This window comes from Arvicanthis niloticus, chromosome 8 (assembly GCF_011762505.2).
Source record: "Arvicanthis niloticus isolate mArvNil1 chromosome 8, mArvNil1.pat.X, whole genome shotgun sequence".
Taxonomy (NCBI): domain Eukaryota; kingdom Metazoa; phylum Chordata; class Mammalia; order Rodentia; family Muridae; genus Arvicanthis; species Arvicanthis niloticus.
Genome location: NC_047665.1, coordinates 60,458,771 through 60,481,195, shown reverse-complemented (window position 1 = coordinate 60,481,195; position 22,425 = coordinate 60,458,771). Strand labels below are relative to the sequence as shown.

Below are 22,425 nucleotides of genomic sequence, written 5' to 3'. Positions count from 1 at the left end.
ATTGGCCATTCAACTCTTTATTAAGCCAATCAGAAGGTGCCTTAGGCAGGTGAGCAAGGACAGTGAAACATCTTCACGCAGTGTTCAAAAAGATTTTCCCAACATAAAGTTGATCCTTGAGTGCTGTATCTATTACTTTCCTTGTCACTGTGGCCAAATATTATACTATGTAACAGACACAGCCAAGGAAAGACATGTTTATTTTGGCTTATGGTTTCAGGGGAATGGCTGGGGAGGCAGGGTGATAGGAACTGTTGCAGAGCCCTCTCAAACGATGCTAAACCAGCAAGCAGAGAGAAGTGCCAGGCTGGGCTCTATGATCAAGGCCTTCCTACATCCCCCAGTCCCCCACGTGCCAGTCAAGGTTCTACAGTCTCCCAAAACATCGCAACCAGCTCAAGGCCAGATGCTTAAACATGAAGCACACCTTGGGAGGTGTGTGTATGTGTGGGGGGGGCACATCTCATTGAAATTAATACCACAACAAGGGCTTAGATTTGTGAAGCCTGTGCTGTGTTAATGAATTTACACTCTTTGACTTTATATATAGTATTGACATGATGGATCAGTTAGTATTCTAAAGCTGCACCTAAATCATCATTTTGATTTTATTACTTTTTCGTTGTAGGCCATATTTTATGTTCTATTAGTTTTATGATTAACTTTATTATTCTCAGGATAATAGCCCATCTAAATTTGATCTCTTTACAGATTCGGACCAGGATGTAGCACTCAAACTTGCTCAGGAACGAGCTGAAATAGTTGCTAAATATGACAGAGTGAGTATCTATATTTACTCTTTAAGTGTGTTTATTAAAACATTCATATAAATAGAAAGGGGCTTGCTTTTTGGAGAGCTGAAATCACAGGAAGTTTGTTCTCTTTGTGAGAACATAGAGTTCAACTCTTTTTCCCTCCCCTCCTCCCTCCCTTTTGCTCCCCCACACCCCACTTTGCTGCTTTTTACCACGTGGGCCCACTCCCACTTCTGTGTCTATGCACTGGCTGTTTCCTTCCTGCAGTTCTTACTTGTGTCCTGGATTTTCAAAGACCTCACTGCCCACCTCTTTGACATGGTTCCTCAGATCCTCCTTTTTGAATGTGATCTGCAGCTGCTCTCTTTCTCATGTTACCCAGTGACATTCTTTATGGTCATCCAAATACCAGTAACTTCAGTGTTTTGATATATGTTGCTTGTTATCTGCTTCTTTCTTCTAGAATAGAAACTCTTTGGGTTATGAAATTTTGTTTGATTTATTCTTCTAAATACCTGGAACAATTTTTGACTCATAACAGCTACTTAATAAACACTTGAGTATGTAAATATATAGAACTAAATAATCTTATGTGAATACTTTATTTGTGGTATGTGAATGTTCCATATAAATTCAATTTTAACTAACATTTTGCCCATATATCGTAATGAGATTTACTTTCAATTTTCTAATATTTTTGTTCTTTGAAACTCTCATACACATACAATGTATTTTGATCATATTCACTCCTGTCCCTCCTAGCTCCTCCAGATCTACTCTGCACCTCTTTTTGCTGCTCTCAAGTAGCTTGCCGGCCGGCCTGCCTGCCTGCCTTCCTTCCTTCCTTCCTTCCTTCCTTCCTTCCTTCCTTCCTTCCTGTTCTTTCCCATCAAGTCCGGTTTGTGCTGCTCATACATGCACACGGATGAGTGCAGCCTTGGTGGGATGTGCTCATCTTACCAGGGACCATGCCCCTAAAGGAGACTGATGCCTCTTCTCCCAACATCTATTGTCTGTCAGTATCTGTCAATAGTTCTTCAGCACAGGGTAAGGGCTTAGGACCTACTCCTTCTACATGCTGAAATGCTGACTGACTGGACAGTATGCAGGCAGCCACCACTGCTGTGCTCCTGAGTACACTGGTTTTGGTTATACTCAGAAGACACTGTTTTATCCTGTTCCTCCTTGACCTCTGACTCCAACAGCCTTTTGGCCCTTCTTCCATAATGTTCATGAGCCTTGGACGAGAAGAGGGATAATATAGAGGAGCCCATTCATGAGAGAGCACTTCTCAGACACTGACTGACTCCCTGAATTTGACCCAGAGTGAGTTTCTGTGTTAATAGCTGTCTGCTACACAAAGAAGCTTCTCTGATGAGAACTGGAAGCTGCTCTCATATGTGTATTTAGAGGGCAATGTGATGCTGTAGGTTCACCCGTGGTGCATGTGAGCTCCGCAGCTGTGAATTCTTCGTGAGATTTGCTTCACCAGGCCCGTGTGTCTCACTGTGAAGTGCCCTTGTCTTGGTTAGCTTTTTTTTTGGGGGGGCGGGTTGGGGTTTTTGGGGGGGTTGGTTTTTTTTGTTTGTTTATTTTTGTTTTTGTTTTTTTTTTTTAAGACAGGGTTTCTCTGTGTAGCCCTGGCTGTCCTGGAACTCACTCTGTAGACCAGGCTGGCCTCGAACTCAGAAATCTGCCTGCTTCTGCCTCCCAAGTGCTGGGATTAAAGGCGTGCGCCGCCACCACCACCCGGCTTGGTTAGCTTTAATGGTCAACTTGACACAGCCCAGAGTTATCTGAAAAGAGAAGCCTTCATTGAGAAATGTATAGGTTAGTCTGTGAGCCTGTCTGTAAGTCTGTCTGATTGTTAACTGATGTAGGAGGATCCACTCTGCTGTGGGTGGTACCACTCCTCAGGTGGGAGCAGCCAGGAGCACTGCCTACACACCTGCAGTCACCCCTCTCCCTCTACCCAGCCATTCACCTGCATGTAGTTAGCCTTAGTAAATAAGTAATACAGAACTGGTTCCTGACAGTCCTGACCCATAGGATAGTCATAGTCTACTGGAAGGGAAGCATAGGAGCAGCATTATAAAATACACTCAGATGGAAGTGCCCACAAGTCTGAAATTTGAAGGGTTGAGATTGCACTTAGGTGTCCTAAACTCATCAGCATTGCCCATGGGTAGGTGGTACCGGAAGTGCACCCCAGCAGTTAAGGGTCACCTATGAAAAAGCAATTGTATAGAGAGATTGAGGGCTTGAAGAGAACTGCCAGGGATCAGCAGAGGACAGCCACACAGGAGGGGAGGCCAGAGAGCAGGAGAGCCATTGCTGAGTAGTGCTTGCAGTAGTGTTCAGTCCCGCAGACTGAAGAGAGCTCTCAGGTCTGACACATCTTACTTGTTTTGAGAGAGAGAAAGGGTGGCGGTGGGGGAGGCTTGCTGTATAGCTCTAGCGAGCCTGGAACTCAGAGATCCGCTTGCCTCTGCACCTGAAGAGCTGGAATTAAATGCAAGTGCTACCACACCCATTTGGAAGCCAGTGTTTTACTTTGGCAAGAAGAATGATTGAGGGCTGATGAAGCTGGGAAACAAAGCCAAGGAGGACAAAACTGCCTGGCCTTCTCTGAAAGGCCTGTTTACAGAGTTCATTTTAGAACATAGGTGTATCAGTTTCTCCTGCAGTAGCTTTCTGTCCCCAGTGACTTCCCTCAGGACATCTCTGATAGAGAAAGACCTATGTCAGCTCTTGGTAAGGGGCAATGATTACACTGACAGAAGTAGTTGAGGTAAAAAATGCCACTTGTTCGCTCTTTCTCACTGGAAGAGCATTACTTGGTGTTGTAAATTCCCTCTTGTTATCTCTGTTTCAGGGACGGGAAGGTGCAGAGATCGAGCCCTGGGAAGATGCCGATTATCTTGTTTACAAAGTCACTGATAGATTTGGCTTTTTACAGTAAGTCACACAGATTGAAAGCTGTCGTTTTTTAGTTATAATCTTATCTTGGTTATCTGTTATTAAATTTAGTAGATTTTTTTTCTAAACTTCCAGGAATGACCTACTATACTTTTTGTTCCTAGCATTTTTAACTATCTTGGTTAAAATTGAGCTATAGTTAAGAATGTCACCTGTACTACCTTTGTGTTTTTGTAAAGTGCACAATCAGTGCCTAAATGACTTATATTAATAATTTAACAGTTAAATGTACATGGATAACATTTATATTTTTAAAATATCATAAAACATAATTTTATATGGATGAATTTTAAAATAACTAGCAATTAGAAAATGAGTGTTGCACAACCTAAGATTGAGCAATGAAAAAAAAAAATGCCAAATGGATCTTCCTTATAGCTGTAAATGGAATCCTGATATCGATTCTCAAGATTGACTCTATCTGTCCTGCGCTTTGTAGAGCCTTGAGCAAGGGAGACTACTAGTAATTCAGTTAAAAGATGTTGGCTCATAAAGCTGTCCCGCAAGCTAACGTCCATTGGGTGGGTTAGGTCCTAGTACTGTCTAAATCGTGTGTTCATCTTGCCTATTGGCTGGCTTCTGGTCAGTGAATGATTTCATACTTCGTCTAGAGAAAAGAATCAAAATTACCTTCCATGTTGTAAGTGTGCCCAGGCTTTGAAGAAGTCAGATGTGGGAATGAAGCTTGTTTGACGTTTCGAGCTGTTGCCTGTGTGACGCTGTCTGAGACTGAACTTCACTAGAGGACAGCAGAGCTTAGGGTCCAGTCACTGTCCACAACGCTCTGCCTTCGATGTTTTCATTTCTTCATCCTTTTTTCTTCCTCCCCCTCTCCTCCTCTTTTTCCCCCTTTCTCTCTGTCTGCCTCCTCTTGTCATTGAACTGCTACAACTGTGGTGAGAAGCCATGGCATTTGTTTTAGTTAAGTGCAGACCTGGGATGTGAGAAGGACAACTTGAGAGTAAAAACTGTCTTAAGCTCAGTAGGCCACAGATTTTGTCTACATTTTAGAAAAGTTGAAAAGAATTTCTAGGCTCTGTCCTAGATCTTGATTCGGAAGATGGGATGCAACTCAGTTCATGTTGGCCATTCCATCCATCATCATTATGTGTTTTTAAGACTTGTAGTGTAAATAGTATGAAATGCGTTTAAGAAACCCCTACTTTCCTAAAGGGTATATTAGTCACCTAAACTTTCTTTCTTGCCAGTTGAAACAAATTTAAGTCATTTTAAGGCAAGTTCTTGCCCAAGATCCAAACTTGTTTCTGTCAGTTAAACTGTTGTAGTTTATTTTGTTTGTTTGTTGTTTTGTTTTAATTTTAAATTTTTTTTCAAGTTTGGGCTGAGGTCTAGTTGGCTGTAGTGGGGGAAAAGTCAACCAATAACTTACCTTGATAATCTTAGTTAATATCATTGAGTATTTCTTGTATGCCAGGCAGTGTTCTAAGCATTTATTCTTTTTCTGGGTTCTAGATGGTGAGCCTGTAGTGCTCAAGCTGACTGACAGGTCAGCTCCTAGGATAGGGTCCAGGGGAGGCCTTACTTCAGAGTCGTGCTGCCATTGCTGCCTCTGTTGCCTTCTTTTGTTTTAATGAGAGAGATCCAGGGTGAGTGCTGTGAAGTGCCTACGTAGGAGGCTGAAATGGCTGCTTCTAACAACATACACACTAAGACAGCAAGGGGACCATACCTTTGAAGATGGCTGCCTCTATCAACATACATACTAAGAGAGCAAAGGTGACTATATCTTGGGAAAAAAAAATGGCAGGTATCAGTTCTTGTGGTGTCATACCACTCAGGTCTTAAAACCTGCTTTATGCTGGAGTCCCAGAACAGAAGCACAAGTGAAAACAGTGCTGGAGAGTGCATTCCAGTGTGATGCTCTGCTTTGGAGACTGTATCTGTTACAGTGGCTACTCTCAGTGAAGCTTTCCTCAGTTTGCTGCTGATGGCTGTTTTGCTTGCCACAGTAGATGGGACTTTATCATTCCATTGGAGAGAAATTTTGGTACTTTCTGTCAAAAGAGCACCTCTCCTATCTTAGTTAGCCGTGTGCAAGGTTGGATTGCTGCTGCAATTCAAATTAGATTTTAAATTCATTGTCAATACAATATAATTCAACACACAACCTCCTAGCCTGGTGGATATGCTGAGTACTCACTGATATTAACTAAGATTGCTGTGATATATAAAGTCTAGGATTGACTTGGTTTGATAACAGAGTTCACAGTGAGTATAAAAGCTGTTGCCAAACCAGCCTGTGGTCCAGTTACAGCTGCACACTGGAAAAGTGAAGCTTGCTTAGGAGCTTGGAGAACTTTAAATGTTTAGCAAAAACTAGCCACCATAGTCTTCTGGACAAAAGAATGTCTGGTATTTGTGTAATGATAATAATGTTTTTAGGTCACAAGTTTTTAATAGAAGAGAGAATTAAAAGGAAACTGTACCAAAAATAGAGGAGGTCAGATAACGCTAAGCATCAGATGTTCAACTACTTGTTCAAATGTATGTATTTATAAAAGGTAATGGAGTCAGCTGTAGGTCCCGTGCCTATATAGGTCTGTAAGAGACAGAGGGAGAAGGTGCTCCTGCTTTCAGTATTATCCATTTTGATTAGAAAAGTGGCAGAACTCTTACCAATCTTAGACATAGATTTTAACTAGGTTGAAACTAAAATAAAATTTGCTTCAAAACCAAAATTGAACCATATCAATATATCCAACTTAGCTGATTTTAAGTACTTTAACAAAGTAGGTTTCCAAGTGAATGTTTATTTGACATTTTAAAAAGATTCCACATGAATTGTTGGGAGATGACAGGCTCATACTTAGCAATGCACGTAAACCCTAATCCAGGTAAAAAGCATGACCACCAAGCCTTTCTCTTTCTTCTGATTACTGCTGTTTTACTTAACTGTTAATAAGAAGGAGCTGCTTGTCTGTTGTAGAAAGTATTTCATCTCAATTGTTTCTACCCCACCTTTTATCATTCAGTTCCCAGATCAAAAACACTCGACATTTGTATTTATAATAAGCCTTAATCAGCACTAGAGCTGGGTAGGCATCTACCCTCTAAGCCATTAGCATCTATTCCCCATCAATAACACCAAATTATAATTTGCCATCTTCCATTTGGGCTGCTCTTAACTCCAGTTGGCCAACCATCATGGCCATGTTTTCATGGCTTACCTAACCCATGGCATCTTCTCCAGGGAACCCTCCTTCACCTCCCATCTCCTGCCTAGCTATAGGCTGTAGGCAGTTTTATTCACAGATTTATTTAATCAAGGATAATTTGGGCAGCAAGGTTACTTAGCATCATTTGGCTCTACCTGCTATTCTCATGTCCCTGGGGGCAACCAGGCCTTGGGGGCCAGTATTTAGCATTATAATACATAACAGACCACGCCTCAACACTTGTCAGCTGAGTATTGTCTCTGAGCAGTTCTGCGTGTGCCTGCAAAGTCTGATTCTCTAAAACAAGAGATAGAGACTAGTCATTTGTTAGCAAGAGCCAGATATTAAATGTTTTTTTTTTTTTTGCATTTGTGGGCCCATGTGTCTTTATCACAGTGACTCAGCCCTGATGCTATAGGGGAGAACAACCCTAGATCCCAGGCAGTACTAAATGAGTAAGAATGACAGTGTTCCATTAAAACTTTACTTATAAACCAGACAGCAAACAAGATTTGACCCATGGACAACCATGGTTTGCTGACCTGGAGGAATACTCATCTGTGTATTCTGACTGTGCTCTCTTCCTTTTTTCTGCTTGAAGGAGATTTGAGTAGCAAGATACAGACTATTAGAGCCAGTGTGGTGGCACACACATTTAATCCCAGCACTTGGGAGGCAGAGGCAGGCAGAACTCTGGTATACAGAGAAAGTTGCAGGATATCCAGGGCTATCCAGAGAATCCTTGGCTTGGGAAAAAAAAAAAAAAAAAAAAAAAAAAAAGGTGGTAGGAAGGAGAAAGAAAAGAAAAAGATAGAGCTTATTGGCATACGCAGACGTGCCTTTTAGTATACATCTGTTTGGCTGTGCACTAGATGTGAGCCTCAGCATATGCCTGCACAGCCACGTGAGTACAAGGTCTGTAAAGATAAGTGTGCACATAACAGGTTCAGTTTGGGGGAGTTCTAGGTATAAGCTATGAGAGGACCCAGTCATGTTCTGTTATCTATATATGAGGTCTGAAGACTGAATTCAATCCTTACAATTTCGGTTATTCCTGAAACTGTCCTCAGCCGCTGTCCTTTTTCTGTGTGCACCCCAGCAGTAGCTGAAGATGATGTAGATGCACTGGATTGTGTTGTAGCAAACATTTCTGTGGTAGGCTCAGTGACTAAATGGAAATGTTTATTTTCTTATCTTTGAAAAGAGGGATTTGGGTTTTCTCTCTAAGTTCTCTTCTGTCTTTATACCACTTTTGTCAGTTCCATTGCTGTGGCTAAATGGTTCATGTAAGGACTCTTCAGAGAAACAAAGAATGACATAGAAAATACTAAGCTCGTGATTAATAATCTGTCATGTTCTTAAAAGTGGTGCCACTTGATCTCAAGAGAAAACAGAAGCAAGAATATGCACATGTTGTCGCCAAAACATCCATACTGTTGAGAAAGCTGCTGAAATCAGTTTTTCTTATATGCAATACTTTATTTATTACTGACAGTTAATATAAGAGACTCAGGATACTTTAACGTTAGAGGTGATACCATACATGAACCAGAGAAATGGTTTTGTGCTTTTCTATATTAAAAAAACACTGTTGAAATTTTGATAGCAAAGTTTTCTTTATTTTACAGATTAAAGGGGAGGAGGTTTTTTAAATTCACCAGACCATTGGAAGCCAAGTCTTCTTTCCTTTTCTTTTCCCTCTTTCTTCTTTTTTGATATTCGGAATTAAACCTAGCACTCCACTTATGCCAGACACGTACCGTATCCTACCACTGAATTACATCTTCAACATCTGTATGTGCTTGTCTGTGTGAGTGACACACACAGTCAGTCAAATGTACAAGTTCATGTGTGTACATGTTCACATGTGTGTATGCATGCATGTAGAAGCCAGAGGTCACCCTTGGATGTTTCTCAGAAGCTATCATTTTTCCTTCAGTCTAGGTGTCTCATTGTACTTTGTAACCCAGCCAGTTAGACTAGACCCCAGAGATCTGTCTCTTTCTTCCTAGTGAATGTCACCATGCCTCTGTTTATGTTTCAATTGCTAAGGATTGAACTCTGGTCCTCCTCCTTGTGTGACAAACACTTTACAACTGAGCTGAGCCAACTCTCCTGGTCTCCTAACTCTGATTTTACATTTTAATTTCAAGACAGAGTCTCACTAAGTTGCCCATATAGGCTTTGAGCTCACTGATACCCAGGCAGTTGTTGAATTTTATATTTTTCTTCTACTCAGCCTCTTGATTAGCTGGGGTTTTAGTTCTGGCCCTCCCAGACCTGGCTCTAGCTTTTTTTTTCTTTATGCTAATTTTAAGTAGTTATTTTATTTTAGTCAGTAGTTGGAAACATGAGTGAAGGTGATAGATAGTCCAGGACACTGGATAGTAGACCAACCTAAGTGTCTAGCTTGCCACTTGGCTTTGTAGAAGTTCTGTGGATCTTACTTCCGCTAATCTGTGAGAACTGTCACACCAGCACAGTAGAGGTCACATAGTTTTAAGAAAGACTATGTGTGTGATTCATGAAGCCTAAAATATTTACTGTTTACCGTGGCTGAACCCTGGTCTAGGGCAGAGTTCTCCAACAGAGCTTTCTGCCGTCATGGAAATGTTCAGTATGGCAGCCTCTAGCTACATGACTTTTGTGTAGTCGGACTGTTGCTAGTGAGACAGACTTTGAATTATTCCCTGTAGGATAGTGACCACTGTATTTGAAGTTGAGGCATGTTGTGACAATAGACCAGGTATATTTTCTATGGAGTTCAGTGGGATGGAAACATGAAGCATGTGTCTCTCTAAGTCAGGTGTTACGTAGGATACAGTTAGTCAGAATCTGCTCTGACACCAACCATCCCTGTTTGTCGTTCTCCGCAGTGAGGAAGAGCTCCCGTACCACAATGCAGCGGCCGACCGGGTAAGTGCGCTCTTTGTTTGTTTGTAGTTCTTGATGGATTGCCTCAAGAGGAATTGAATCTACTTTTGTCATTTTTGAGTACTGTTTTGTATGCAATTGGCTTTGTTAGAATTTGACCATAATTGTATCACTCTTAAGAAAGTAACTAAAATAAGCATGAAGTGGGTTTAGGAGGATTTCTGAAATTCTCATCTTTCTTTAAAACTAAGGAAAAGGACAGCACTCTAAATGTTCAACCCTAGCTTCCGGTTCTACCTGTAGGGAACAGCCTCTATAGCAAGAGCTTCCATCCATCTGTCTGTCTGTCCATCCATATTGAGTAGGCATGGGTGACATTAGTGGTTTTTGTTTGACTGTTTTCTCTCAACTTTTGCTAGTTCTTTGAGACGTCCACACGGTGTATTTTGGTCACTCCTCCCTCCTTCCTTGACACTCAGCTTTGAGTCCTTTTTGATTTTAAACCCATCAAATTTTGACTGCCTGTATACTCTTGGATGTGTGGCCTTTACTGGAGAGTGGTCAGCCCTTAAAGAAAACGGTCTCTCCCCTTCTCAACAGCTATCAGCTGCCAATAGCTTCCTAGCCAGCAACTGGGTGTAGCTTCTTGCCCACCTCCCTCTCCATGCTGGGATTTTGTCTGGTTTGACCTGTGCAGATCTTATGCATGCTGTCACAACTGCTGAGAGTGCATATGTACAGCTGCCCTGCTGTGTTAGAAAATAGTTTCCTTGTAATATCTGCTGTCTCTGGCTCTTACACTTTCCCATCATTGTATCTGAGCCTTGGAGGAGAGGATGTGGAATAGATGTCCCGTTTAGGACGTAATTCCTGTTCTCCACACCTCGAACAGTTGTGGGTCTGTTAACCACCTCCCACTGTAAGAAAGAAGCTTCTGTGAGGAGGCTTGACAGCTGTGGTAATCTCTGGGTACAGCAGTGAGTCATCAGGAGTCACGCATCCCAAGTGATCCTTATGGACCCTCTGGATAATCATGCACCACTTTAGACCAGTAGCTCTGAGAAAGTAAGTGTCCATGAGAGTTTATTCAACTTCCTACAAGTAAGGACTAAAACATTCCCTGTGGTCAGTTCACTACATTAGCATTTTAAGGACTTAGACAAGTGACACAGTAAACCTGTCAATTTTTCTCTAAGCATTTCTTCACTGTACTTAGTGAAGAGCTCTTTTCCACCTGGGCATGCGTGAGAAGTAGGGACTAGAAGTCTTAGTTGCTCAGAACTTCCTGCTCCCCTTTCTCTTCCAAAATGAACTGGAGAATGAAAGCGAAGGGATTTTGTTTGTGTGTATTCTACTGGGGAAGGGAGCTGAGCTTCAGGCAGTACAGGTGAAATTAAAAATGTAATTTAAAAATATTTTAGAAAAATTTCTAAGATCAAAATTTTCTGAAAATCAAAACTGTTGCAAAACCTTAAGATGTGAACAGAATTGTTATTTTCCATATATGAAAAATACCTGTGGGCACCTCCTGCAGGCGATTGATAGGTTGCTGGGTTCTCTGGTAATATCCATAGCCAAGAGACTTTGACAGGACTTTTAATAGCTACATAGCTGAGTAACAGGCCTCTGCCTGTCACTTCTTGTGTCCTGACTTTCTTAGTCTTCTGACCCATTGATGCCACCACAGGACCTCCTTCTTCACCCCCATCTTTTCTTTCAGCTCAAATCATTATAGCCATTACAGATAGTCTCTAACTTATAGTAGTTTCCCTCTCTCTCTCCCTCCCACAAAAAAAACAAAAACAAAAACAAAAACAAAAACAAAAACCATACTTTAGATTCTGAATGTTGATCTTTTCCTTGGCCTAATACTGGTCCTCAGCTCGGCCCTTAGACAGGTGTCCTCATGCAGTGACTTGGAGCTCCTTCCTCCAGACTCCAGTCTCGTCTCGGCCTCATCTCCACTTGTGCTGCCCTGTCCCCTGTACTCTCTGCTGGGCCTTCCTGTCCTCCTGCCTCGTCTTTACTCCCTTTCTTGTAGTCTTACCTGTTCAGCAAACAATAAAATGATCCCATTAAAATGACTTAAGACTTCTAATCAGAGCCTCAGAGCGTGGAGGCATCTTACTCTCAGCTCTGGTATAACCTCTGTTCTCTCAGCTCTGGTTCCCCTCAGTGTGAGCGTGGACCAGAGTCCCTCTGCGAGGCTTTACCACTGGCTTCTTCTCTCATGCGGTTTTGTTGTCCTCATAGTAGCTGCAAGGCTCAGCCCTTTTATATTCTCCAAGAAGTTATCCAACTGTCACTTACAGAATGTGGCCGTCCTTGGTCATCTAACCTAAAATTGGGAGCTTCTTCCCCATGGTGTTAATTTTCCTCCTCCTCTTCCTCCTTTTATTCTTCCACCTCCCCATCTTCCTCTTCCCCCTCTTCTGCCTCTCCCTCTTCCTCCTCTCCATCTTCTTCCTCCCTGCCTTCCTCCTCCACCTTCCTCCTCCCCATCTTCCTCCTCCCCCTTCCTCCTCCCCCTCTTCCTCCTCCTCATTTTATTTGTCTTGTTTTCTCTTCTCTGTTGTTCACGGCACCATTCATGTGTTGCATGTGTTGAAGATCTTTTACTTTGTTTCTCACACTAGGCTGTTAGGAGTCACAGTCCACCTTCATTCTAACACTAAACATTGACTTCAAGCTGCTGGAGAGCCTGCATGCATTGCAGTGTCCTGAATTTGAAAGGTTAGGGAGAAGAGAATTAAAATTGTTTATTTTTAAACAAAGCTAAGTTGATTTAGCGAAATAAAAATGTATTAATCTAGTATTGACTTCTCTCTCCTCCTTTACTATTTGTAGTTTTTTGGTTGAGAAAGCCTTAGAGTCTTCAAGCCAGTAAATAGACAAGTCAAGAAATATGCCAATAAAAAAGAAAAGTAAGACGGTTTAGCAAAGGGTACATACTTGAAAATTAAGTTTACTTAAATTTTTTATAAGATTCAGCTGTATAATAAAATTCTTATCCAATACAAGTGTGCATTTAATTAATTAATTTCTTGTTAAAAGTCTTAATATAATTGGGAATCACAATAAAAATAATCTTTTATACCTTAATAATTAAAATGCCAAGGGAGGTACATGCCTTTAATCAAAGCACTTGAGTGTCCTACTGAGCCTTGTTTCTCTGGGGGTGCCTGGAGCACAGCCTGCAGGCCTCCCAGAGAAGGCAGGGCAAAGTCCAAAGCTGGGAGTCCACAGTGCTTTCCATCTCCTCTCTGGGTACCATAACACCGTCAGTTTAGCGCCAAGCACTGAGAGGGAACAGGGTCCTCAGGTCCACCTTTCCCTTTGGGGCATCTGCGTGCCAGGCAGAGAGGGGAAAAGCTGTGGCTGGGGTGGGCGGAACCCTGTTTGATTCGGAGTGAGTACCAAGATTATGGAGGGGCTAGAGGAGCGAAGACCTTCCTAGGGAGTTCTAGGTGTGGCTCTTTAAGGTGAAAGCCTTTCTTGTGGAGATCTGCTTCTTCATGCTGGTTTACTTGTTGGTGGATGTGAATGTATACACTGTATTGGGGTTAACCAGGGCTTAAATACCTTTTGTGGGAAGGAATGCCCAGGAAGAGAAGCTCCTTGAACTCTTCGGGGTGTATGGGGGCTGTCTAGATCTCATCAGCATGGAGGACTCCAGGTGTTTAGGCTAGTCATGTGCAGGCCCACGGTCCTTAGTCCTCAGTGCGGTGTCATGGTTACATGTTCCAGCGCAGGTAGAGGCAGGCAGGGAAGAGCTCCACTCCTGCCAGTCTCAGTTCTGAGAAACCCAGGTTTGAGTGCACTCAACCCTACCATTCTTATGCCTGACATCCCACATGCCTTACCCTTGAGAGGCAGAATAGGTAGAGCTTGAGTCAGCCTGATCTTCACAGAGAGTTCCAGGCCACCAGGGCTACACTGTGAAATCCTCCCCATTTAAAACAAACAAACAAACCAAAAACATTAAAATGAGGACATGTTTGTATAGTTACTTGCCAGCCCTTTCCTGGGGTGACGGAGGGCTCTGAGGTGCTTTCACCCATGGCATTTGTTTATTTTATGAGTTTCTTGAATATTTTTTCTGCATTTGTTGTGAATACACCTGTGCATGTTTACATTTACTGTGCATGTTTACATAAATGTGTGGTGTGTGTGTGTGTGTGGTGTGTATGGTGTGTATTCACAGCATACATGTGGAAGCTGGTTCTCTGCTTCCACCAGAGTACTGGGGATTGAACTCAGGTTGTCAGGCTTGGTAACCTGTGGCTCTGACTCTGCCTGTTATTTCACTAGGTCTATGGCCTGCTTTTATATATATGCATGTATACATACATACATACACACACATATATATGTGTGTGTGTATGTGCGTGCGTGCGTGTGTGTGTGTGTGTGTGTGTGTGTAAACTTAGACTCATGCAAAGTAGTCTAAGGTTAGAAACTAGCATTGTATATTGTCCACCTATACATAGTGGCCAAGCGCTACCTTGATAGACATGTAATAAAAATTTATCTACTTTTTCATTGAGTTAGATCAAGACAAGTCATTGCCTTGCTGAAGTTTACACTCTGCAAAGCATGCAACTAAGCACCTTTTTGGTGCTTAGGAAGTGTAGAGTACTAATGCCTGTCTTGCCAGGTAATCATGGCTCTGCCCGTTTGTTATTTTATAGGCCGTTCCCCATATAAAATAGGGACAGTAATCCTGCCTCATAAAAGGATTAATATGGTGTTTGCAGAATGATTTGGGTTTCCCCAAATAGGCACTTAGACAAATAAACAAACATACTCATTATATTTATACTGTAGAGAACAATATTAATAATGGATTATATGATTTCCTTGAGCTTATTGATGTTTTTAATAAGGAGGAAAGGTTATATAAAACTATGAATTTTCATAGATAAAGCTGTGAAATGCAGTGCAATATTTTGCATAATATATAAAATATGAAAGCCTTCTTTTTTTAAATTTTTTATTTAATTTCTTTGTGTGTGCACACATGCATATATGCACATGTGCCACTGTGGATGGGCGTGTGCAGGTCAGAGGACAGCTTACAGCAGCTGGTTCTCCTCTGCCAGTGTGTGAGTCCTGGAGATCAGGCTCCAGTTGGCAGCTTTGGTGGTTGGCCAGTGTTTTTCCCTCAGCTATCTGACCAGTCCTCTATTTCTTCTAAAAGTATACCTTCATTTTACTCAGCATCAAGGCTTACTGATAGTGACCGCACATTGCAATGGCAAGGGTTCCTGTACTACTACTTATCCTCTCCTGACCTCTGCTGGTGAGATCCAGGCATGGGTGACTCCCAGCAAGTTACTCACATGCCCTTACTGTATGACATGGGAGGAAACCAAAATGTGTTCTACTGTCATAGTTTACACAGTATGGAGCACCTCAGATGTTCGAGTTTCTCCCCATAAACAAGCAGTTCTCCAGTAGACAGTTGTTACAGACCTGTAGCTTAGTAGCAGATTGAGAGCCCAGCTGGATGTCTTAATTATTTGTTTACATCCCAAATTCTGCTCCCTCCCAGTGCCCCTTCACAGAGCCCTCACATCCCCTTCACTTCTGAGAGGGTGGCCCCGCCCCTGGGTATATCAAGTCTCTAGATTAGGTGATTTCGTTCCCACTGAGACAGGATAAGGCAGTCTTCTGCTATATATGTGCTGGGGGCCTGTGTACGCTCTCTGGTTGACGTCTCAGTCTCTTGAGCTCCCATGGTCCAGGTTACTTGACTCTGTTTGTCTTCCTGTGGGGTTTCTATCCCTTTCAGGACCTTCAATCCTCCCCTCAACTTTTTCATAAGGGTCCCTGACCTCTGTCCTATGTTTGTCTGTGGGTCTCTGCATCTGTTTCAGTCAGCTGCTGGGTAGAGCCTCTCAGAGGGTAGGCTCTTGTCTGTAAGCATAACAGAGTATCATTAATAGTGTTAGGGATTGCTGCTTGCCCATGGGATGGGTCTCAAGTGGGGCAGTTAATGGTTGACCATTCCTTCAGGATCTGCTCCATCTTTGTCCCTGCATTTCTTTTAGACAAGGCAGATTTGGGGTTGAAAGTTTTATGGATGTGTTTGTATTCTTATCCCTTTACTGGGGTCCTGCCTGGCTATAGGAGGTAGCCCCTTCAGGTTCCATGTCCCCTCTGTTAGACTTCTCAAGCCCAGATGATGTTAGCCTATGATGTACAAATCAGAGGTTCACATGTCTGCCTGGGTTTGCTGGAACATCTCACAGAACTTAAGTGCTACACTTACTAAAAACAGTCCTCTCAGGAGCAGCCAGATGTAATATGTATGCATGGGGTAAGGAACAGAGGCACAGAGAGAGATTCTTTGCCCTCCTTGAGTATGCGAATCTCTTGATCACCGACCAGAAAGTTGTCTAAACTCCATAAATGTGGGAGATTAATGGAGGGTTTATAACATAGCTATGGTCAGTGTGTGAGGCCTGAGTGCAGTCTTCAGCATCATCATAGACACACACACAGCTGGTCTCATGGCATCCACAGGAAGCAGAGATGAATCCTGGGACTCTAATCACTTTCTCCTTTTTTATTCATATTCAGACCCCAACCACCCTCAGTTAACCTAAAACCCCCTCACAGTTACACTCTGAGCTTTGTCTCCTATGTGGTTGACTATCTTGCCACGGGCAGAAAAATATCAAACCTTGGTCAGAGTCACAGAAGTCTGATATGTGTTGAGAATACAGTCCAGGACAGACAGGTTAGAGTTGAAAGTGTTACCATCTCACGTAGGAATCCTGTTACACGGTTGTATTCTACGTTTAGTTTGTTGTAAATGAACCCATGACTTATTGATGCTCTGTAGTCTGTTTTTCTGGGGCACTTAAGTTCACAGTTGTCTAATATGTTTTCACTTATTTCTCCAAAATACTTGTTGGAACAGTCAGCGTTTGTATATTTGGTAAGAAAGTGGGTTTTAACTGTGAGTTACTGACTGGTGTGGAGAGGGTTGCTTTGAGGCGCATTCAAGTCTGGTGTAGTTGAAATGACGGTATTGCAGAGTCAGCACTCTGTGGAGCTCAACTAATATAGATGCTTAAACTACAGTAGGATATTATCCAAGGTAGAAGTTCTTTTCTTTTTTTTAAAAAAAAAGAATTATTTATTAATTTTATGTATATGAGTACACTGTAGGTGTCTTTAGATACACCAGAAGGCATCAGATCCCATTACAGATGGTTGTGAGCTACCATGTGGTTGCTGGGAATTGAATTCAGGACCTCAGGAAGAGCAGCCAGTGCTCTTAACCACTGAGGCATCTCTCCAACTTTGCCATAATTTCTTATATGTATAGAAGAAAGAGAAGCATGCCCAATGTTTCTGAAAATGGTGTGTATATGTCTTATTCTTTCAGGATACATAACATTTAAACTAATCTATGGAAAACATTAATATACAAAATGTATTTTTAAAAACATGACTACTTCCTGAAGTGATTTATTGGTAATTCACAGTAACAAAGGTGAAAGTTAGCAAGAGACCTCCGGATCCCGCCTGGCCGCCCTGGCTGAGTGTGTGATCATCTTTGCTGGCTTGTGTATTTGGGTGTTTTCCTGTTGGTAGAGAAGGGGCTTGTGCTTCAGAGAGTCAGAGGAAGGATGTGGAGTGACAACACAGCAGATAGCGACAGCGCAGTCTCTGGCTCTTCACAGGTTGGCCTTCTCCAAAGTCACGTTTAGTAAGACATTAATTAGATTTCAGTGCCCCACTGAGTTTTAAAATTAAACATATTTCTGGACCCATCTGCATCATTTTATCACTGATAATATAATAAGGACTGTTTAGCCTTTCGAAAAATGGGAATTAACATTTTTTTGCTTACAAGTGATCTTTTTTATTATAAAAACTTTAAAGAGTTGGAAATTAATTACAGAATTTTATGAATACACCTAAAGGTAAGTTCTGTACAAACATTCTCATTGGTGAGAATCTTTTCCTAAATTCAGGATTTTCCTAGGGGATGTATGCTTTCAGATCTAAAATGATTGCTGGTGGGTGTGCCACCTGCCAGTGTACCGCCTGCCTGTTTGAGGCTGGAGCGAGCCCAGTCAGTGAGGAGCCGTAGTTTTCCTCCAGGAAACAGGGCTGCCTGTGTTAGATAGAGAGAAGACAGGATGGCAGCTGGAGAGAGAAGAGGGTGACCCGCAAAGCACAGGCGCCTGCTCTGAGTGCCTCTGCGCTTACAGACTTGTCCTGCAGGCTCTTGTGTCTGCGTCCTCACTTGCAGGCCTGCCCCAGAGGCTGAAGGGAGCACACACCCAGAGTGTAAGCAGAGTCTGTAGAGCTGTTGCCTTTCCTTGGCAGCTTGCTCTTTCTGTTGCTTTTATCACATGGTTACTACACTCTCAGGCCTGGATACTTAGAGAAAAAGTATTTCCCTTCCTGGAACCCCAGAGAGGAACAAAGTGTTTTCTGTGGTAACTTGCCTCAGTGCTTAACCCTGCTACACATTCCCCATGGTAGTCTTGTTCCTTCTTAGAGCTCTTGTGTCAGCTCCCTAGAGAGAGTGCTGCATGGTATTGGAAACACACATACACACATAACCAGACGATCCTATCACAATCTTTGAGCTCCTCATGTAGGGTCCTTGATAAGTTTTTCATGTGACCTGGCCACCAGCCTTATTTCCTGTCAGCCCCTGCCATGGCCTGTGTCTCCCTGTGTTAGCCCATGAGGAATCTCACGGTGACAACTGTGACTTACTTTTGTATATTGTTTCTCTACCATGGAGCTAGTTACATATTACTAAATACATAAATTACATAGTTACTAAATTGAATTCTTAAAAAAAAAAAAACATAGCCATCAAAAAACATTTGCTAGAATTTAGTAAAATTAAAGAGAATTGAAATTCATAGGTTTTATTTTGCTTTGCAAAATACTTCAAATTTTTCTTTTAAAATATTTTTTAGTATACATAGGATTTTTCTGATTGTCTTTAAAATACTAGAAACTACAAACACGCCCTTTCGCTGTCTTCTCACTCATGAGGCATTATGTACAATTCATAGCGTCAGCTTTCAGTGCAGTCTATGCTAGTCCTGTATCAGCCAACCTACAGACAAGTTAGCACAGCTCTGGTACAGTGAAACTTCAAACTGTTTCTTTGGTTTTGTTACATTGTGATTTATACGTAAAGAAACTTCCAACAGTAACATTAGATTTGAATTTTGTTTTAGCAAAAGCAGCTGGAAATCGAAAGGACTTCCAAGTGGCTGAAAATGCTGAAAAGATGGGAGAGGTACAAGAACACCGAGAAGGTAATGCACGGTGGCGTCCTCTCCATGGGCGTGCTTACGTCCTTCAGTATTCCAAGGTTACCTCTGTACTCACTGGTGAGGTTTTAGTTTAATGAGTGTTTGATCTTAGAAGTCTTCCTGTTGGAAATAGTAGACCTCCCAGTTGAGAGGGTTCCAGCAGTCTGAGCTGCGCCGCCTGCGTGGTGCAGAGGTAGAGTGCCATTGGGTTCAGGTGCTCCGCTGGGTCCCGGCTTCCTCTGCCTCCGCTCTGGCTCTCCTCTGAGGTCAGAGTCATTACCGCAGTTCCAGGCTGCACATCCACATCCCGTTGCTCAGGAGGAGAGGGAGCTGAACTCTGAACACTGTCCTGGAAGCAGGAATGTTCTCCTTTCCAGAGCTTCCAGGAACCCTCCTGCTCTGCACTGAGTCCATGCTTAGTTTTAAACCAAGCAGAGGGATGGGGGTGGGTTTCAGAACTGAAAACTCAGGTCCCTTAAGACTGATCACTCATGGCTCAGCAGGTATAGTGCTTTTGTCTGACGACCTGACTTGCATCCTCAGAGCCCACATAAGTAAAGCTGTGCTCACATGGCCGTAGGAGTGCCTCAGCGCACTTCTCAAGTGTCTTCTTTGCTTGAAAGGCCAGATGTTGTCAGGAGCAACGCACACAGTAAATTTATTGTAAGGAAATATCTGCCAAATACAGCTCCAAACCTGAAGCGCCGCAGAACTGCAGTCAGGTAGTTCTTTCAAGTATAATGGCACTCTGTGAGATCAGGGAGTTGGTGCAAATTATCATTCAGAAACCTAGCGAGGTACCTTTTTTCTGAGTAACCATTATATTTGAGTGTACAAACTTATCCCTGCAACCTGTGCCCAAGAGCTTAGAGTTTATTCAGTTAGTGCCTTCTGTGCTGCATCAGGGACATGCCTGATGATTTTCTAAAACACTGTAGAAAGTACAGTAATGGTAGTAACCCAGATAGCCCTGTCGCCTTGGTCTGTGCCCAGTGGTTGGAGCTTCAATGCCATCTCTCTCTCCCATCAGTGCAGGAATCACAGTGGAAGCGAAAGGTGACATTGTGTCCATCCTTTGAAAATGGTTTTGGTCCTATGCTTGCACACCACTGACATCTCCCCTTCATGAGAGTGAACTTTCCAGACTCAGTAAAGGTGGTTCTGCACATAGCTCCTCCATGTGGACACAGCTGTGATTTTAAAGGGATAGGGCTCTGGGGGTCTGCTGGGATAACCTAGGGAAACTAGCACTAGCCTGGCCTGGCCTATAGACAACACCTAATAAATGCTAGCTAGCCGTGCAAGGTTTTTAAAAATGGAAAAATCCTATAGCAAAACATATAGCCAACTTTAGAGGTTTTTTTTCTATTTTGTTACTCTTTAAACTTGAAAAATTACATTTATTTAGTGTGTGTATGTATATGGCCACATATGTATTACACTGTGTCAATTTTGAGGTCAGAGGACCACTTTGAAGTGTGGGTGCTCTTCTACCATATATGGGCGCTGGCATTTGAAGTTAGGTTGTCAGGTGTGGCTGTGCCACCTTTACCTGCTGAACATCTCACTGTCCTGTATTTCTTTATACTGACCCCTTCCATATACACACTTGTATAAATACAAATTATTGTATGTCAAAATAACAAGAATTCTGTAGAACATCAGTTCCTTGGGTTTTAATAGTTCTGACTATTAAAGCAGCCTAGAGGGTAAGGTAAAGCTGGCAGAATATTCTGGTTTTACACTCCAGCCTGTCACTTCATAACTGTAACCTAGGTCAACAGTAGTGGCTATGTTTTAGAGTGCTGTGAGGGACAAATAAGCTACGTAGTAAGGATTACATAGGTAACGGGCCCAGGGAAGGCTGTGTGCTGCTGCTGGGAGAATCGGAGCCCAGCAAAATTCTTTATTATAGGACTCTTCGATTTTTACTGAGGACCATGTCCTGCCATTATAGGACACTTACAGCTGTGGAGATCTCCTGGTTATGGGATGTCTCACAGAGATATGTCACTGGCTTTTCTTTGTAAAGTCAAACTCTTACATTTTATTTTGCAGCAAAGTGAGTTCATTTTATGTTGTTGAGTCTTTGTTTTAGCATTGGATTTAGAACTTAAGATATTTTTAAAAGAAATCACTTCAACATGGAGAATTAGGTGCAGCATCTGTACCCCTGTTTAATAGCACACGGCCCTCAGATCCGCTCGCGGTGACGGCTCCTTCTCCTTTGTGGAAAGATCGCTCAGGCAGTGACGACAGGATACGTTTCTGAACATCGCACCTACACTTTAGTCTCACATTCAGTCTAATAAGTATCTGTAGAATTATATGGCTTTATGCTATTCTCCAGTATACACGCATCAGTCTCTGTAGAGACGAGTACTTCTTTCTGCTAGGCTATTACTTTGACAGCAACTCTGGCTAATGCAGTTCCCATTAAGAGGGGTTTTAGCAGAACTATTTCTTTGATGTATAATTTTAAAGCACTCTCCCATAACTATGGTGGTAGAATCATTTGATAATATATATGGTCCAATTTGGTGTGGAAAAGAATGCACCTTCTAAAAGAATTATCCCCTTCAATTCATGCATTAAATTGCACTGATGTAAAAACGCAACATTTTATTTTTGTTTCTTCTGAAAAGAGGGAAGAATGTTTTCTCATTGGAGTCCCTGTTACATGGTAATAATGCAGAAAGATTCAAAAAATGTCTTAATACAAACATGGTGGAGAATAGCTGGAGTTTTAGAGCTGAAGCTTCCGAGGGCTGTGCTGCCTGTGTTCTCACCGTGCTAGCCTACCTCCATGACGGGGAGCTTTGTGTCTCCTTCCTTGTGGGCGTGAGGTGTTTGTGAGATGTATGTTTACATCACTGGCATCGTGGGACTGTCATGGAAAGTTACTAACAATGTGGCGCTAAACTGAAAGGTCAGCGGATGGAGACCGCATTGCTGTTTGGTCAGGAAACTGCTTTGATGTAATGACTAATGTTGTACAAAATTTCTAAAACTGACATTATAATCGGCAAGATGAAGGAAAATGTGTAGCCGTAGCAAGTGCATATAAGTGGCCAAGCATGGTCACCCACAGCATCTGAGGGGGCAGGTTCCTCCGTCCACAGGTACACTGTACTGCACATCTTCCCCACAGAGCCACCTTCCCATCGTCAAGGCAGCCAGTCTCAAGTCAAGGCTTGACTTGTGTCATTCGTTTTGATCAAACTAGAAATTTAACCTAGAGCCTTATGTGTGCTAGGCCAGCGTTCTTCACTGAGCTCCAGCCCTCACCTCATTGTGGTTACAGGCTCTCTACCACTGGCCTGGAGCTCATCGACGTAG

The 22,425-nt window shown here is 42.5% G+C and overlaps 1 protein-coding gene across 2 annotated transcripts in view; it reads left to right on the top strand.

Annotated features, from left to right (window-relative positions):
- Usp6nl (USP6 N-terminal like) overlaps positions 1-22,425 on the top strand; it is a 128,071-nt gene that overhangs the window by 72,570 nt on the left and 33,076 nt on the right. For both annotated transcript variants that reach the window (XM_034510019.2, XM_076939451.1), the window contains 4 exons: positions 712-779; positions 3,631-3,713; positions 9,787-9,826; positions 19,009-19,089. In XM_034510019.2, the coding sequence (XP_034365910.1) occupies positions 712-779; positions 3,631-3,713; positions 9,787-9,826; positions 19,009-19,089 (272 nt within the window). The remainder of the gene's footprint in view (positions 1-711; positions 780-3,630; positions 3,714-9,786; positions 9,827-19,008; positions 19,090-22,425) is intronic.